Source organism: Anabrus simplex, chromosome 8 (genome assembly GCF_040414725.1).
Source record: "Anabrus simplex isolate iqAnaSimp1 chromosome 8, ASM4041472v1, whole genome shotgun sequence".
NCBI lineage: Eukaryota > Metazoa > Arthropoda > Insecta > Orthoptera > Tettigoniidae > Anabrus > Anabrus simplex.
Window position 1 is genome coordinate 191,138,972 of NC_090272.1, and position 19,490 is coordinate 191,158,461.

General features: G+C 40.8%; 1 protein-coding gene across 2 annotated transcripts in view; it reads right to left on the reverse strand.

Annotated features, from left to right (window-relative positions):
• The window catches only part of ash2 (Set1/Ash2 histone methyltransferase complex subunit ash2), a 131,374-nt gene that overhangs the window by 20,410 nt on the left and 91,474 nt on the right, over positions 1 to 19,490 (reverse strand). For both annotated transcript variants that reach the window (XM_067153209.2, XM_067153210.2), the window contains 5 exons: positions 13,914 to 14,113; positions 10,524 to 10,701; positions 7,854 to 7,998; positions 2,997 to 3,132; positions 281 to 532 (listed from right to left, as the gene is read on the reverse strand). In XM_067153209.2, the coding sequence (XP_067009310.1) occupies positions 281 to 532; positions 2,997 to 3,132; positions 7,854 to 7,998; positions 10,524 to 10,701; positions 13,914 to 14,113 (911 nt within the window). The remainder of the gene's footprint in view (positions 1 to 280; positions 533 to 2,996; positions 3,133 to 7,853; positions 7,999 to 10,523; positions 10,702 to 13,913; positions 14,114 to 19,490) is intronic.

Consider the following 19,490-nt stretch of genomic DNA (forward strand, 5'->3'; position numbering starts at 1 on the left):
CATCTAAAACTTATAATTTCACCACCAGATTGTATCAGCGATCAAGGAAACACAAGGTTTATAAAAACGAGAATTCTCATAGCCCGTTACGTATGGTCAGCCGAGAAACTACGAGAATTCTCGAGGCCCGTCACCAATGTGTTAAGGAGTATTCAGTTGTAGGATGGTTGAAGTTAGTTCCAAAGTTGACAGAGACTGTGGCATAGTAATGACCACCATAGATATTTTAATGCCACACACTAATGCTAACAGAGACAGTATTAAAGACTCAAAGACTTACCCCTCTACAAGAGTATTCAGATGGAGAATGCTTGAAGTTAGGTCCAAAGTTGACAGAGACAGTTGCACTCTTGTGTATAGAGAGAGTAGGATAGTAATGACCACCATAAATGTCCACAAAAGCTACACCCTGACAAACACCATTCTTGAAGAATACCAGTTTGCTATCGGGTAACACTTTAAGATTCTTGAGGGACTCGGTCACACGATCCTTTTCTTCGTAATACAAATGACTCTTAAATTTCACCAATGGCTGGAAGAGAAGGAAAACCAGACATTAATATAAGATCAATAGTGTTTAAGTGTAGGGGTCACCAAACTCCACGAGGCAAAGAGCTACTTCCCAGATGAAAATAGGTTGTGATCTATCTACTAGGAATGTTTTATAAAAATAAAGTGTGACAAAATAGATTTCAGTTTCTTACACTATATGGAGTAATTTTATTATGAATTTAATGATGCAAATTAATTTATGAGGAATATAAAGATTGAAATGAGGAACCTCTGTGGCTCAGGCACAGCATGCTGGTCTCTCACCACTGGGTTCCATGGTTCAAATCCCGGTCACTCCATGTGAGATTTGTGCTGGACAAATTGGAGGCAGGACAGGTTTTTCTCCTGTTTTCCCTCCCATCTTTCATTCCAGCAACACTCTCCAATAGCATTTCATTTCATCTGTCAGTCATTAATCATTGCCCCAGAGAAGTGCGACAGGCTTCGGCAGCCAGCACAATTCCTACCCTCGCCGCTAGATGGGGGTTCATTCATTCCAATCCTGACCCGGTAAAATGGCTGGAAACAAGCTGTGGATGTTCATTTTCATTAAGACTGAAATGAGACGATACAACCACAATCACTTTGACATCATTTCTCAGTGAGAAAGATGGCACCCATTTTCTGCCACATTTTTTTGAATCTCAGATTTATAGTTAGTCACACAAGACCCCAAGGAGCCCCATTGAGGATCTATAAATACCAACATAAGCAAACCATGAAGGAGACCAACATAAACCCTCAGACCTGTGAAACACTTGCAGAAGATTGCTAATATAGGCGATAATCTGTACCTGCTGATGTCGAACTGATTGAAATGTTCTATACAAGAACTAGTTTGTTGTCACCAGGAGATTACACATACAGTAAAGTGCATCAAGTGTGAATGGTTTGTTAAGCAGGAAAATTGTATACCCAGAGATGAGTAAGCTGATGACGATACTTAGTGACAGCCATTTGAGTGGATCTGTCCAAATATCCTTCTGTGAGTCTAGCTCAGAACTTGTTCTTTACCACGTTCACATCTGAACCTCATGGAGGAAGGTAGGTAGGTAGAGCAGAACAACGCCTGGACGCATAGTGCAACACGAACCTGAATAGGGTACTTTTCTTTGGATACACAGAGCACAGGAGACTGAGAACATAGGGAACAAGGAAGCAAGACAATCGAGAATTGAAGAGCCAGTGCAGTGTAGTCAATCGGACAACATTCCGTGAGGTACTGGTAGCTTGTCATCGACACTTTGGTGACGCTTGGCTTAAGGTATGAACTACCATTTATGTATGTATAGGATACAGTCTAAGTTTAAATACAAAATTTACTTTAATTTAAATAAGTTGGGGGGCGAGGGGCTACCTAGCCGACGCAGTAAAAGTGTACTCGATTCACACACAAGAACATGGATTTGATTTCACATCAGGAAATTAGAAAAATTTAGAAATACAACTTTCACTTCTGGAGAGGCACAACCCTGGGGTTCACTCAGCCTACACCAAAAGTAATTGGGAGTAAAAGCAGCCAGGCACAGATCTAACCATTCTATCTCACTTACAGATAGTGAAAATCTCCAGGGGCCTTCATGGCTTGTATGGAGATGTTTTCAAGAAACACAGCCATGATGAAGGCTACTGTCATGTTTACTCTATGAGTGTTTGGCTGTTGTTATGGTGATATTTAAAGGAAAAAAAAGTATGGCTGACTGACTGTAATGTGTGGAATTGTATTTTCCATAATATAGTGTCTCTTTTTGCAGAAGTTGTGAGGGTTTATTATGTGATCAACTGGTTATACTTATACTGAGTAGGCATTGGTCCCTAACAGCTATTGTAATGACTAGGGCAAGGCATTTAATGACCAAAAAATAGCAAGAAAATGCAAAATAAAAAATGCATTTATGACCTAAAAATGGTTAAAAAATGACACAAAATTTGAAAAAAATGACCAATAAATTAATCGTCACTTATTTATTAATCCTTTAAGAAACAATTAGCTGATTTGAGAGAGAATTTTAATGGATGACAATGCATTAAGTTTAAATTATTTTTGTTACTAAGTAAATACCACTTTGCACCCCTGGTGAAAAAAAATTAAATATTTTAGAACTGGCATATTCTTCAAATACTCTCCTAGCAAACAGGTGTCATTTAATTAACAAAGAATATTTAAGAAAACAAACTTCAGTGGCTGTTTACAACAAAATTCGAATTGAAATGCACAATAAAAACTTTGCGTAGGTTCTCAAATGAAAACGATTGCCTATTGTCTGCAAGTAACGATTTGTACATGGAAAAACTTCTCTCTACCTCAACTGAAACACTTGGTGCATACTGAAAACAAGCAATATCTCCCGGATTCAATTCACAGTTAACAACAATCATCATCATCATCATCACAGTGGACAAAGGAGACATGTTACTATTCGCCAGCATAACATTTCACTTACCCGGTCTTTGTACGTGTGAGGAATGTGGTTAACATCGTGAGATTCTGGAAGCACTATGAGGAAACCAACTGTATCTCCTTCACCGTAGCCAGGACTGTAATGTTTACCTTTGCACTCGTGGAAACGAGTTCCTTTCCTAAATGAGACAAGGTAGTGGGTTACAAAAATAATCGACATGCCAAACCTTACATTAAAATATTCCATAATGTATCCATATAATGTATTCTACAGTTTTAAAAAAATTACAATGGAAATGTGACTAAACAAGGCAAGAGCCCAAGAAATGATTTTTGAAGTGTAAAATCACATCCCTGTGGTTTGGATTCCATTGCAATGATCACAGTATCAACAGTCATGGTAAAATTACTAGCTTATGCAAAAGATATACTCGCCGCTGAGCAGAACTAAATGAAATATATATACTATATTTACTCGCATAATTTCCCTGATTTGTTTTTACCATTTTTTACATCAAAACTGGGGAGAGGAGAAAATCATATTTAACTCTGAATCTAAAATACCAGTGGAATTCTACCGCTTTTTCAGTATAGTCCTTTCGCAAGCGCTGGCTTAGAGAAGTCCACCTTTGAAGAGTAATGTGTTACTCTTCACGAATCTACACAGGCATCCTCTGATTGCTTTAAACTGTGAGATTCCTATATTGCTTTTTCCTAGACCTGAAAATGTTATTGTATTTGTTATCCCTTCTGAAAGAAATGTGATTTTCAACTCGGGTAAGAGCTATCGCCACAGTTGTGTGATTATGGGAAAAGGACTTCCTGAACTTCAAAGGATAAGTTGCACTTTCGGGGAACAAGCCATTAGTCTCAAGAATGTTCAGTTTTGCTTGCCAGTCAGCAGCGAGATTGCTGAATAGCACAGCGAGCCTGTTTGTGCTTCCATTGCAGAAGGTAGAAATGTATTTTGTGTTGAATGATACAGTGAAGTGTAACTAATATTTGTCACGTGACACGGCAGCCTATATCTGGATTAGGAACATAATCGTGTGAAATTGACTAGTGTGGTGCATATTTGTATTGTGATACCCTAGTTATGGATATGGAAAATATGAAATTCCTTAATAATGAACACAAAATTAAAATCTGTCAGAAAGGGGACTGGCATAAGCACACAGAGGTCGCGAATGTTGTAACTTGCACCTTCGAGTTTCGACTCGATCACTCAAGTTGGTTAAAGTATTGTTCAATTCAAATTGACGGCCAAAGTCGTTCCTCACAGTCGCACATGGCCAAGTGTAACCTCCAATTCATTGTGTACGAGTGTGACCAGAAAATAATGTTTAATAACCCACTGCTCCGAAATAAAAGGTTTCTACTAACATTTGTTTTAGAAAGTGTGTGATCCGCAATAATATTTCAATATTTTTTTTGGCCCTTATGTACATGTTTTCATATTTGTTGTCTAGTGTTTTGCACACCTTTTAATACTCTCCTCTCATGTTTAGAAATTGTAGATAGGCCTATAGTTTTCACTGTAGCCACGTATAGACAACGTAAAATGCCCTCATGTCAGAAATAATCATATCCAGTGTTTCCATACCCCAGTTGGAGAGTTTTTATTGGTACATTCATTAGTACGTTTTCTCGCTTAACACATTATTTTTCCTTGTCCCCTGCAGAAACGTCTTTATGAGGCTTCACTGTACTTATTTTAACAGCTTCTTTTCAAGTTCTGGATAATGGTCTAATATTGGCCCATAAAATGATATGATACTGTATCTCCTTGGCATGCTGCAACTGTTCTTTTCATTTACACCGGCCGGGCTGAGTGGCTCAGACGGTTGAAGCGCTGGCCTTCTGACCCAACGTGGCAGGTTTGATCCTGGCTCAGTCCGGTGGTATTTGAAGGTGCTCAAATAAGTCAGCCTCGTGTCGGTAGATTTACTGGCACATAAAAGAACTCCTACGGGACTAAATTCTGGCACTTTACCATCTCCGAAAACCGAAAAAGTTACGGTTGTTGTTGTTGGTGTTGTTGTTGCTGTTGTTGTTGTTTGTTTGTTTGTTTGTTTGTTTGTTTGTTTGTTTGTTTGTTTGTTTGTTTGTTTGTTTGTTTACACCACTAGGGTACATGTGATAGTTCTACACAAAACTCAAATGCTGCAGCACAGATGTCATTATTTTCAGCGAACGTGACCACTGTTTATTTAAACAGTGTGTTATAACTCCTATGTCTGACCACTATTCACTTACATTTGTAAAAGTAATTACCACTGAGATCGGTATATGGTTTGGTTTTTTGTTTCTTTTTTTGCTACTGGCTTTTACATTGCACCAACACAGACAGGTCTTATGATGACGATGGGATATGAAAGGGCTAGGAGTGGGAAGGAAGCCGCCGTGGCCATAATTAAGGTACAGCACCAGCATTTGCCTGGTGAAAATGGGAAACCACGGAAAACAATCTTCAGGGCTGCCGACAGTGAGATTTGAACCCACTATCTCCTGGATGCAAGTTCACAGCTGCGTGCCCCTGATCGCATGACCAATACGCCTGGTAATATATGTTTTAAACAAATACATGTCTCCCTCATGGTTACTAGCAACACATGCATAGATCAACCTATACAAAGTTTGCCAAGTGGTCTCATTGCTGCAGTGTTGTCACTTGCACTTCTCAGTCATCGCCTACCCGGAGAGGCCTTGTGCAGGTCTTTTGAGTTGACGCCATATAGGTGACCTGTGCATGTGTGAGAATGGATCCCTACCTATGATGAATTCTAGTACTGAAGAAACCACATAAGAATTAACCAATGAAGGTTAAAATCCCCGGCCCTGCCAAGAACAGAACGCAGGACCCCCTGGACGAAAGGCCAGAATGCTAACTATTTAGCCATGGAGCCAGACACTTTAATAATTATATCATGTTTGACGATGATTTGAGCACTGGTGAGTTACAAACTGTAGATCACATACAGAAGAACTACACATCTGGAGAGGTGAATGATGATGACGAAGAAGATGAAGCGGAGGAGGCTGAAGTTGTGGCGGATTCTCAGCTCCTGACCCCTGCCCAAAGGACGAAGTGAGGGAAGGGGAGAACGGAGTGAGACACGTGAGGTTGACCTATCATCCATCCACACCCCAGTCTCTCTCTCTCTCTCTCTCTTATATATATATAGTTTGCATGTTAACACTCAACTATTTAAAAATGTTCAACTCAACAGTACAAATAGTATTGGAACTGTCACCTGTCTGTCACTTAGGGCTTAAACACTTCCTTGAGGTAATGTTCAGCATTCCTCTCTCCTCTCAGGAGTTTCAAATTCAGCCATCAAACTGTACCAGTGAGTAATAACCTTGATGTTAGATCCCTTAAAAACTACAACTTCTTTTTCTTTTCCCTTTTTTCCAATGATTTAACATCGCACCAACACATCAAAGGTTTTCAGCAATGCGAGAATGGGAAAGGGGAAGGAAGAGGCCGTGGCCTTAAGGTACAGACAGTCCCAGCATTTGCCTGCTGTGAAAAAATGAGAAACCATAGAAAACCATCTTCAGAGCTGCCGACAGTGGGATTCAAGCCCAACATCTCCCAAATGCAAAGTCACAACTACGAAAGAATGGCATCCCTCTAGCATGCCTTTAAGTTGGAAGAATACTACCAACTGGCACCTAATTCAAAGGTAGCCAAAGGAGTGGATTGGCCACTGAAGGATGTATGAATTCTGTACAATTAAAATGCTGTACACATCACTACTCAACCTTGGACATGAAAAAAAAAAATACAATTATCTTGTTATCAAGTCATTCTTCTACCAAACAAGTTGACCATGCGGTTTGGGCCGTGCAGCTGTGAACTTGTATTTGGGAGATAGTGAATTCGAACCCCACTGTCAGCAGCTCTGAAGATGGTTTTCCGTGGTTCCCCATTTTCACACCAGGCAAATGTCAGGGCTGTACCTTAATTAACACCATGGCCACTTCCTTCCCCACTCATAGCCTTCTCCTATCCCACCATCGCCATAAGACCTATCTGTGTCGGTGCAACGTAAAACAATTTTTTTTTTTTTAAGTCATTCTTCCTTTCTGTTCACTCCTTCTGTTTGGCTGATGATGACACTTCAGAATATAAATCAAGAATAGAAAGCCACAAACAAGGATACAAATGTACATAATGACTAGTGACTACGGAAAGAGAGAGCAACCAAAACGAGGGACAAGAACAATAATTTCTCATTTCAAAATAGAAAGAAATGCACAAAGCTTCACATACATACATACATACGTACATAAGACCTTACCAAAATGGCAGAGTGAATGGGCTCAAACAATGAAGTGTTCACTAAAAAGATAATTCCTCCCAAGTGTAATAGACAGACTTTGCCAACAAATTTATTTAATGCCAAATTTTACTGCAGTGGTGACAGGTCATGGGAAATTTAAGAGCTTATTTTCACAGTTTCAAAATATTAGATAGTCCTATATGTCCTGGCAACGTCAGTGATCAAACAATGGCCCATTTATTATTTTAGTATTAATAACTTGAGAGAGAAAAATATAGCGTTTTAATTAAAGGCATTTGAGGTACAGAGTGATGGCAAACGAACAAAAGCAGGTTAGTCAAAAACTGCTCAGAATGAATTGATGTTTCACAAACTCAAAACTATTTGAACTGTGAAAAAATTGATATAGTTTTATTTACAAATTTAAAAGTAAGCCTACATCTTAACAGGCATTTAATTGTGAATGTATCTGACACACGATTAGGAAATGAAGTTAAATTCTGTTATATAATTACTCAAAGCTTGCAGTATTACAGTCATGTAAAGGGGCATGCTGGAAATAATTTTTAAATAAATTTATTAATTAATTAATACACACCATACACACATACCTTGATCTCCAAGAGTATCCAAACTTGTCATAACCTAGAGGTGCCTGGAGGTTAGCATATTCTTGAGCCCACCCTAATCTTGTAGCGGAACCTTCTGGCATCTCTTCTATTGTAGCTTCCCAGTACCAAGACCCTCTGCTCACAGCTGCAATATAAAAACAGTGACAATCATTACACAGTTTGAAAGGCAGGTGAAAATGAAATGATCCAGCCCCTACATTGACGACAATGACAATGATGATGATGATGATGATGGTGATGATGATGATTGTTGGTTAAAGAGGCCTATCATCTAGGTCACTGGTCCCCACTACATTGAACGGCTTTGTCCGATGGCATGGAAACCCATGTAAATGATGATGTTAATTCCAGGATAGCATTTTGCACATGGCTGAGTGGTGAGGCACAACAGCTTCTGCGCTCAAAAACAGATCATATCACAATGCAGACTCCAAAAGAAGAACATATTAGTGTGGTGAGTTTTTTGACTTGCAAACATCTGTTACAGCACATTTCCACTTGTACCTGGATTAGCTTTTCATCCTTCTTTGTCACAGGCCAAGTCTCAGCTGCATATTTTTTAATAAATAGGTAATGTGCTTTGTACATCGTTCCTTTAGGTGACATTATATCTGCACACCTTAGTCCAATTCTAATTTCAAACACTCCTGTCTTTCCTACTTAAGTCTCGACACAAATAAAGCATTTAAAACAACAAAATTTTGTTTCCTTTACAATACCTTTCTGTATCATTCTCAACTTTTTCCTAAAATGACACAATCATAAGCCTTTTCTAAATCACCAACCAATAAAATAACCATCATCATAGTCATCATCAATTTTCCCTTTCCAGTTCCTGCCTGGTCAGAATAATAATGGCACCTTTCCATCTTCCCCAATACAAAAATCACTGCTGCTCCTCAACTTCATTTCAATCAGGTTCTTTCTTGTTATGCTGCTCTTGATCAAGTCCAAACACATTAGTCTGGGTTTACTCCCTGTTCTCTTCCATTCAATCTTAGCCTCAGTTATCCACTTTGGTATCCCCCACCTCCTCTATCCCTTTCACAGATCTAAACCATCTTGGTTCATTCTTGTTCATTCTTCTCCATTCTGTCTGAAAGCTTGTCTTCTTCAATTTCCTTCCTGACATCTTCACTTCTTATCCTGTCACATCTTATCTTGCCTGTCATGTTTAAAAATTGCATCTCACTAGCCTGGATTTTACTCTCCCATCTTTTTATCAGTGTCCAGGTCTTGGCAGTATGTGGCAATAATACATCTTACACACCACCTCTTCACACTTCCTCCTTCCAGATCAAGTTCCTCACACTCTGGTAAAATGCATTTCCTTCTGTTATCCTTTTAATTATCTCCATGTCCAGCCCTGCATCAGTTCGCTTCCCAAGTTCTTGAAGCTTTCCACAATTTCAAGGTCTTCTCGCCCATTTTTTTTTTTTTTATACAGTACCTTCCTCTTCTCTTTCTCCTCTAGTCAATACTACTACTTTGTTTTTCTCCATGCTTATTTTCATTCCATAATTACCAAAGTACTCAAAATCCAGTTGACCTCGTACTTCATCTCTGCTCCCCACACCAAAATGTCATCTGCAAACAACATCACCTTAATCTCCCTGTCCTCAAATTTTCAAATTTGTCCTTTTTCTCCTTCATTACCATCACGAACAATGGTGATAGCACACTTCACTTAGTCCACTTACATTTCAAAACCACTCTGTCCTCCCCACTGGGGTATGCAACACTGCTGCAACATATTGTTGTACATTGCTTGCACGCATTTGATCATTTGTTTTCCTTGTCACTACCATATTCTTTCCATATTTACAATGCTTTTCAGTATAGCTCCTTGAAAGAATGGTCAGAATAGTGGCTTCAGTTTCCAGGGCCCCAGGTTCGATTCACCACCAAGCTGGGGATTTTAGCCATGTCTAGGTAATTCCTCGAGCTCAGGGGCTGGGTGTTTGTATTCATCTTAATACATACCTTCATTTATTTAAATACAACATACCACAGAAAAATAGTGAATGCATCCCTCAGCAATGGGTTGGCATGGAGAATACCTAGCCACAAACAGTGCTGACCCCAAGTAATTGGAAAAATGCCATGAAGAAGAAGAAGAAGAAGAAGAAGAAGAAGAAGAAGAAGAAGAAGAAGAAGAAGAAGAAGAAGAAGAAGAAGAAGAAGAAGAAGAAGAAGAAGAAGAAGAAGATGGTGGTGGTGATGATGATGATAATTCCCAATGTTTTCCATATTCTAAAAATGGACTGGATTTTCTACTTCTAAAACCAAAATTTTCACCTTCTTGAGGGTCCATTTTTATCATTTTTCTAATGTTTTTTCTAGCAAACCTCCCCTGATTTTGGAAACATGGTATCTAAATGTGATTCTTCAATAATCATTACACACTTTATTGTTTCGTAGTGATAGAGGTCACAAGCCTAAGGAGCAAATTGCTCTTGCAGAGTAATACAAAACGTTAATACTACACAAATTTCACAAATGAGTCGACTTGTTTATGAGCAACAAAAATTTTCTGAATTATATCCAAATCTGTGGTGTGTCATGCCATAGTATATTGAGTTACTAATTTGTGTTAGGAGGAGAAACACAGACAAAGTACTGAAAGACTTAAACTATCAAGAGACTTACCATGAGTTGCTCGCACCATGCAGTAGCCTTTCTCTCCAGTAACCACAAGACGATCCTCAGATATTCGTAACTGTGGAGCCCGGTCGTGTAGTGCAAGCAGAACTGAACTAGGACTGAGAGTTCTGTACAGCCAGCCAGGGATAGGTTTACCGGCCCAGTCACTGCTCTCGTCAAACTCCTACGCAAGAACAGAAAAGCGTCATTCACCCAAAGAGAGCAATCCGTTTCCTCAAATTATTACACCAATTACACTCTTCGTCAAAAACAATCATGCTACACAAAGGAGAAAAGACTAGGTAAACAACAGATAGAGAATCTGCCACCTGGGCAACTGCCCTAAACGCAGATCAATGGTGACTGATTGATTACTGTTGAAAAATGCCTCCTGGAAGACCTGCCATGAACAACAACACCTGCAGCCACAGGATCTCCTGCATACATTGCTGAAACCAGCAAAGACAGGATTGAGGTGCTCACCATAAGACCACCAGACACAAACACAACTCTTGTAAGAGCATGAAGACAACCTGGATCCTGCCTGTAGTAGTCCAGGTTTGCTGTTCCTCTCTCTCAACACCATCAGCACAGAAGTGTTAACACCACACCCTTGGATTCTACTCTGTGCTGACGTTATGGTCGCCTGTGAATCCCGCCAAGATTTGCAACAACTAGTCAGTCCAACGTTGGAAAAACTCCTTGGACAGATATGGCCTGTAACTTAACGTCGGGAAGACTGAGTACCTAGAGTGTGGGGTACAAAGTGATGGGTCAATTAACATCGATGGCGTCGATATTCTGAAAACATCTCAATTTAAAAATCTGGGATCACTTCTCCAATCAGATGGTGACACAGTCCCATATGTACGAAGCAGAATCAACGCTGCCTGGATGAAGTGGTGCCAAGTCACAGGAATCCTTTGTGATCGGAGGGTGCCAATATATCTGAAATCTAAAATCTATAGAACCATCATTTGACCAGTGGCACTGTGTGGAACCAAGTGTTGGCCAGTTACAATGAGACACGAACAACAGCTGCATGTCATGGAGATGGAGATGCTTCACTGGCCAATGGGACTCACTAGACTGGATCACAGCAGAAATGAGGATGTACGGATGGCATTTGGTGTGGCCCCAATACCTGAGAAAATGCGAGAGAATCGTTTGCGACGGTATGGCCATGTGCTACGCAGAAACGGTTCTTCAGATGTGAGAAGGGCATTACACTTAAGTCCTGAGGGCCGCAGACCATGAGAGTGACCAAAGAAGCGCTGGCTCGACACTCTGCGGGAGGACATGAATGTGGCGAAAGTCTCTAAAGATGCACAAGGCCGTATCAAGTGGAAAAGAAAGTCCACAACAGCAGACCTTGCAATTAAATGGGATAAATGCTGAGAAAAAGAGACGACAGTGAGTGGGTATCAATGGCAGGAAACAAAATCTTCCTTCAGTCATGCACTTTGAATTGCAGGCAGACGTAACATTGGTACTACATATGCTTGGATGGTGAACACCAGTAACAGTTGGATCTGCTTGTGCTTGTCGGAGGATTCGAAAATTCTTCCTCCTATTGGTCAGGGCATTCTGTACCCAGCTGCTCTGCATACTCCCTCATGCATCCACTGGTCCCAACATGCCCGAATGGTTTGGTCAGACCAGCCTAGATAACAAGCAGTCAATATAATCATCCAGCCTTGTGCATTCCAATAATGCTCTAATCTCAAACATTGATAAATGTGCAAAATCTCTTTGATTGCATTGTAGAGGCATGTTGAGTGGTCAATGAGCCTTCCACAATCAGAAGCAGCATTCCACAACATACAAGTAGCCTCATCAAGTCCTTAAGTAGGCCATGGGTGGGAACATTCATGGCCTCTGGTGGTACGACTATTCAACTAATCATGCAACTATGTTAATCATTCGACTCTCTGAGATGTAACAGCACACTAGTGTTTGGCTGGAAAAGAACAACTCCTCCTTGGTGCATGATATGTTTTTTCTTTGTCGATGAGTGTATGTTAAAAGCATAGTTATTTGTATTCCTGTCATCGTAAGATCTGCAACCGTGAAAGCCATTTTTAGTATTGTATCTCCATGGGGAGAACAGATTTTTGAAAACGGAGAATTCCCTTCTCCTTTAGCAGGTTAGCAATCCCTATTTGCTAACATGGCGGGACCATGCGGTTGGTCTGCCACTGCTAAGCAGAGTCTTGGAGGGGTGTGCAAATCCAACTGATGAGCCCGAATGGCACGTCTGGGCGAAACTCTGCAAATGCACACGGCCTAACCACCCAAAAACTGGTTCTATTCCTGTCATCGTAAGATCTGTGGCCGTGAAAGCCATTTTTAGTATTGTATCTCCATGGGAGAACAGATTTTTGAAAACGGAGAATTCACTCCTTTAGCAGGTTAGCAATCCCTATTTGCTAACATGGCGGGAACACACAGTTTGTCTGCCACTGCTAACCAGAGTCTGGGTGAAACTCGGCAAACGCACACGGCCTAACCTCCCAAAAGCTGGTTCTATTCCTGTGATCATAAGATCTGCGGCCGTGAACGCCATTTTTAGTAAATAAATTAATGTTTGCTGCCCCGTTCTTTGGCAGAGGGATTTCACTCTCACTAAAATAGATTGTTCTGAAGAAATACAAGAGTGTAGCCTTGAAGCGCAGACTAAACTGTTCTGAAAATATGGTATTTTGTTCATAACAAGTAATACAATCAAACAAACATTGCCCTCCTATTATAGTGCAACAGTGTGCATTCTAAACTGAGAACAAACTGTTGCTCAGTTTTTAAATAACGTATTCTGTCATTTTTATTGTGCTAATTCATCACTTGTGTGACTAATGCTTACTAAATACTCGATTATTACATTCATATGAGCTTAAAATGCAAAAAAATGTACCTTCATTGAACATTGCTTTTACCCTATCCATCCATGCTCTCTGTCGACACGTCAGCTCACTATCAAAATTTGTCGACAAGGAACAAACACTGGAAAAATATTTTTATGTAATCTAAAATCATCATAATCAGTTTGTTTAGGTTACAAATAACCGGCCTAATAAAACACATCGCAATATTCCATAGAAAAACAATTTTGACAGATATGGGTTAAATTGAGTGACTTTCTACATTAATTTGATAGACGTAAACTCCCAATTTAACATGCCCCAATTTAAAGACTTTGGATTTAGCAGACATAATTCAACAAAGATATACAGATAATGAAATTAATTTTTTAAATACTGAACAAAAATGAACTAAAAAACCATTTTAGAAGTTCTCAAACCTTGGAATCTTCATTAAATACTAGCCTGAACACATTTCCAGCGCTCATCTAAGTTGAAAAGTAAACAAGTTATACGGAGGCTGAAGAGATTGCTTTACCTGTCTGAATGGTGCATGTGGGTCTGGTTCTGCTAGAATATAGCGGTAGCCGTCCTTGTTGTAGGGATGCTCCAGAGGGTAGCCATGAGCTGGAAGCTTCGGGGCACTCATCTCACTTCCTCCCCTACCCTTCTTACTCCCACTACCACCTTGTTCACCAGGGAGCTTCCTCTTGGTGTTGCGGCCTTTCACACCACTTCCTACAGCAACATTACAAAATATTAAAATCAGTTAAAACTGTCTAAGAGGTAAGAGCACAAGAACATCAGAATTCTAAGTGAGGTACACAAAACTCTTGATTATTCATGAGTGGGTTATCTGGTTTGCACATATATACTTACTGAACGAATCAACGACTTCCCGCAATTACAGGTTGCCACAATGGACAAAGAAAAGCATATCAGGATAGAGAATGATTTACTGTATAGAAATATAGCAGTGATATAGAATTTCTTTTAAATTATGGAGGTCCGAACAGGTGAGATTTCAGGATGTATACAGATCCACGTATGGTGGTGGTAACTATTCTTTCAATGCTGTTCATAGGCAGGTCGAACTTCTGCCAGAATTCTATGAACAAGGCAGGTACTGTGCCATGAGCACCAACCATTAGGCCGATAATCTCTACTTCATTCATTCATTTATTTATCTTTGTAGAACGGAATGGTGGGCGCGCAGATGTTCTGTTTTTCATGATGAACTTCAACAGACCTTTAAAGGCAATTATCCAATTCGTCTTGTACTCCCTGTTGTAGAAAAACCGTGGACTTCTTCATATACACGGCAGTTTTTCCACGGAGTTCTTCTGCGATCAGTGATCTTATCTTGTAGCGACGTGAGTTTTTCAGTACTTCGCTGTAGGGGCAAGAACCCAGAACGTGAGCCAGTGTTTCTTTCTCTCTGACGCATCTGCGACAGAGGTTTCCATCCTGAGTTCTGACTGAGATAGTTCGTACTGCAGAAACATTTGATGTCATCTTGATTCCTCTCGCCATTCGCTACAATGATTCCTCTCGCCATTCGCTACAAGAAAGTCCCTGGTGATGCCTGATCCAATTATTGGCCGCAGTATACTCTTTATATAACTCTACACCGATCCCCTTCTGAGGCAAAGAGCACCAAGTTGCCATTTCACGATTTCTTAGTTCTTCGTGGATTTTTCTTGGATTTGAAAGGTCACTGCCTTTATTGGAGAATCGGTTAATATCTGTGATGTTGAGGGCCTCTAGACAATGTGTCGTTTCGGATGTCAGATTACGCATCTTCAAAACGTAGCTATTGCTTGCATGCGCTTATTTGTTGCAGATGTACTTCCCAAGTTGCTTTGAAAAGTCTGAGGCCTTTGAATCTTAAATCAGAAAACAATGCACTATTGGGTGTATCCGTGGGTAATTGCAAAATTTCCTTCAGGGAGCTCTTTACCATTTTGTCGGCAGTTTTCAAGAAGCTAAGCGGTACTTGTCTAATTTCAGCGGTCTGAAAAGCATACACAAGAGTAGGGCTGACTGCTTTGTTCAAAACAATGAACTTTTGATCTGCCTTTAACAAAGGTGAGGCTGTAAGCACATCTAAATTCTTGTGCAAGGTTTTTAAAGAAGAGTTCGCGTCAAAGGTGCATGTTTTGTTAAAAGTGATGCTGAGATATCAAATTTCTTCTCTTTCTTTAATAGTACTGATCTTAAAATTGTCATGGATATCGAGCGCACTCCGTCCACGAGTTTCCTTTTCAATACATATGCCCACACATTTGTTCCCTAGGACTCAGTATGTTTCATCTATCTCTAGAGAGATAGATGTTTGTGTTATGCCGATACCGGTGTCTCTTCGAGACTCCTCTGTCGGCCTTTTGTGATGGATTTACAGTTGTGTGTATTGTTAGTATATTTGATTTATCTGTTGTGTGTTAGTTCTCAGTATATTGATAGTATTGATAGTATATTGATAGTTACGTGTTGTTGTTGAATGTATGTGTGTGTACATGTTGCGGTCACCCATCCAGTGGGTGACCACTCCCGTTGTTGCTTAACTGTTTGTGTGCGAGTAGTGTTTTTGTGTGTTAGGTGCCTAAGGCCAAATTCACATTCAGTGACCATGGCTAGCACAGCTATTTTAGTGAACGATGTGGCTCACCTTGTTGGAGCAGAGTTTGCCTAGCTTATTGTTACGTTAGGAGGTTTGTAACGCTTCATCGTATCTGAGTTCGCAACTTGTTCTTTTACTTTAAAAGTGCAAGTATCTGCGGATGTTAAATAATAATTTGACAGCATCTGTAGGTGTTAAATTTGGAAAATACAGCATTAATTAAGCAGCATTAATATGCAGTGCTCCCGCCTCGGTTTCTGTAAGTTCCAGTGTTTTAAAGGAAGTGAGATCTTAGCTTGTTACTGAGCAGGGGTTTACTGGGCCTGATTTAGTTGAGGATCAGTTGCTTGGCAGGCATAGTAGGGAGTAAAGGCTGATCCGGGATTGTTAATAGCTTGGAGAGTAGACTGATCAGGGCGTAGGAAGCTTGGCAGGGCTGGGTGGTATGTGCATCGGTGGAAGGTCCTGGGTTCGAGTGGTGCAGAGCATCATGGCTGGGTGGTGTCTGTGGTGTTTTGTGGTGAGCCTGTAAGTGCCTGGCGCGTTTGTAATGGCCTCGAATTGCCTTCTTCAAGAACGGGCAGCCAGGAAATGAGGCGGTGTGACTGCCATGGCAGTTCGCGCACCTCGGCTGGCTGCGTGGTACAGTGCACTCAGTGTGACGATGGGGACCGCCACACCGATTACACCGTTGAGCCTCTGAGCACGAGGCTGCAGAGTGGTTCAGTCGAAGACAATTGAAACACTGTGTGATGAGTGATGTGTAGGAGGGGGTGCGGGTTCGAGTCTCTGTGGTGTTGGCGTTGGATGTTGGTGGTTCCTTGGACTTAGGGGCAGGTATTTTACGCCTGCTCCCAGTCTGAGTGTATCTGGAGTGTGTTTCCGTACTCGGTTGTGAGACTAATGGGGTCTCAGTCCCGGGTTCGGATGCTGGTGGGGGGGAGAGGGGTGAGTCTGTGATGATTGGTGGTTCGTCTGTCTGTGCTGACTGATGTGCATGGTTTGAGTGAGTTCGTGAAATTTAGTGAATGTTGGAGGCGTAGGGTTAGTTTGAGTTGCTGTATGTGCATGTGTTGCGTCCAGCTCAGTTTGGGTAGCTGCTTCGGCGTCTGGCGCGTACCCAAAACACACACTGTAACGGATGTCCTGAGGTTTTAGATGTTCAAGAATGGCGCTATAGCTGCCCTCAATATCCATAGGGAATATGATTATGCATCCGTTAGAGAGCTCCTGTAAGAGCTGGACATGTTTTATGACGGGCTGGATGGCTGTATATGTACGCTGGCGGTGGTGGTACTGAGCGTGTCTGAATGGGAAGTGCTCGTAAGGCATGGGAAAAATGAAAGGATCATACCAGGTGTTACGGTTATTGGCGCAAATTTCAAGTGGTTGGTCGAAATTGGGGGTGGTTGGGGGTTTCTTGGACATGGTTTGAGATGGGAATGTCAGTGTCTTGGCTACTCAATCCACCAAGGTGGTCCTGACAGGCTGGTATAGGCTGGGGAGGCTTGGGTGTTTATAATAAAACACTGGAATGGTCAAACTCAATAAGAGGACCGGCGCGCTGTTAGGTGCTCTCTCAGTGGGCACGGTCGAAGCAGGTTTAGTTTTTCTGTGTCTCAACGGGACAAGCCTTGAACCAGTGACCTCACTGAGGGCTCTGACAAATTTGCTTGGGCCTGCCGTGAACTTGGCTAGCAGGCGGTTGCGGTTTCTGCCTTTGTTGGTGGCAGTTAGCAATTGTTGATTTGAAATAGGCAGTATTGCAGGTGGCCTATTCCCGTGGTGAAGGGGCTCTCTGGTAGGACCCTATGTTTTGGCTGGAGCGTAGGTATCGCAGTTGGCGGCAGAGTAACTAGCGTTCTGGTTACTAGTTTCTTGGTAGCCGGAGCTTAGTGCTTACAGGACTGCACTGCACGAGCGCTGGGCTGCGAATCATGTTGTGTGTTGAACACATTTGTTGGCATTTATCTGTAGACCGATTTCCTGGAACAACGTGATAGAGATGCCTGTCAACTCAAGAGCTGTTTCCTTATTTTTTTCCAACTTTTCCAACAATGACTGTCGTTAACGAACCTATTAATACTAAGAGTGGGCAATTCTGATTTGCCATATGCTTGTAGTAGGTTTTCTTCTGTTATCTCATGCTTTTGAAATGAAATCTGCGGCCAGGTTATACAATGCTGGCGATAATGGTGATCCCTGCATAAGTCCTCTTAGCAAGCAAATTGGCTTTGTATTACCCTTAGTAGTTTTGATCTGTGTTGTATTGTCAGTCTGTAGATTAATGATTAGTTCCTTCAGTTTAGATGGAAGCGGCTCGGCGGCTAGTGTTAGATTTAGTTGCTGATGTCCGATGTTGTCAAAGGCTTTTGATATGTCTAAAAATCTAAAAATAAATCTAAGAGTAAATAAATGTACAATAGAGTTCACTGGCATATCTACTGCTTGGTAACATGTCACAACACAAACATTAGCAAGGTTATGGCGTAAAGCACTGCCAAATGTACAAAATTACTTCTTAGGCTCCACACAAGATGATGTGAGCAAATCTGATATTGCCTCCAAAATAGGAGGATTCAAAAGCATAGGTGAGAGCAATATCGAAGAATGGCTGCAATTCTTGTGGACCCTTCAATATGACCGACAATGACAATGTAAAACAGCAACAAAGAATCCTGTTAAAGAAGATCACATGAAGAGGGAGAAGATGATGACAACAGTGACCATGCTGCAGCTGTGAGTGATAGAACAATTTTGTATTGTTGTGAAACATTGCTTGAAAAAACAAGACTGCAGATTGGAGTACGACGACATTTTCACGACAAGGAAAAAGTTAAAATTCCTCTCACAAACATTACACAGTATTACTCGAAATAAATTTTTTCTTATGTTTTAAAATATCAAGCTATCCCACCAATATTTTTTTCTGAATTGGATTATCGTTTTTCAATTTCTTTATGCATGTTCTGCCCTGCATTAGCCCAAATAACTGGAAGCTTACTGTGCTGTTTTTCCAAATGTTAATATTCTAATATTTTAAGTTATAGAAGCTAAGAAAGGAACAGGAGCATACTAATGATAAACACAGCATGAGATCAGTATGGATATTGAGAATAAGAGAAAGGAGAAACAAGATAAATATCAAAACATGCAAGGACAAGAACAAACTTGAGATCTTCACACCCAGAGAGCTTCATAAATGGGCTCTCGCCACCAACCCCAGGTCTTCTAAATCAGTTACGGCAAGTTCAAATGCCACCAAAATGCAAACAGAATGTGGAAGTTTAGGGCAGTTGATGTAATAATGGAAGGTTCGAGAAACAGAGACAAAGCATACCAAAGCAACTAAATGTCTATGTCTGAATGTAAAACTTTACTCTCTTGCAAACACAGTCAATGACCAAGAACTTGTACCCCAGTACCTCAGACTTCAGGTAACTCAGCATCATTTTTATGAAAATTAAATTTGAATTATTAACATTCAGTCACATT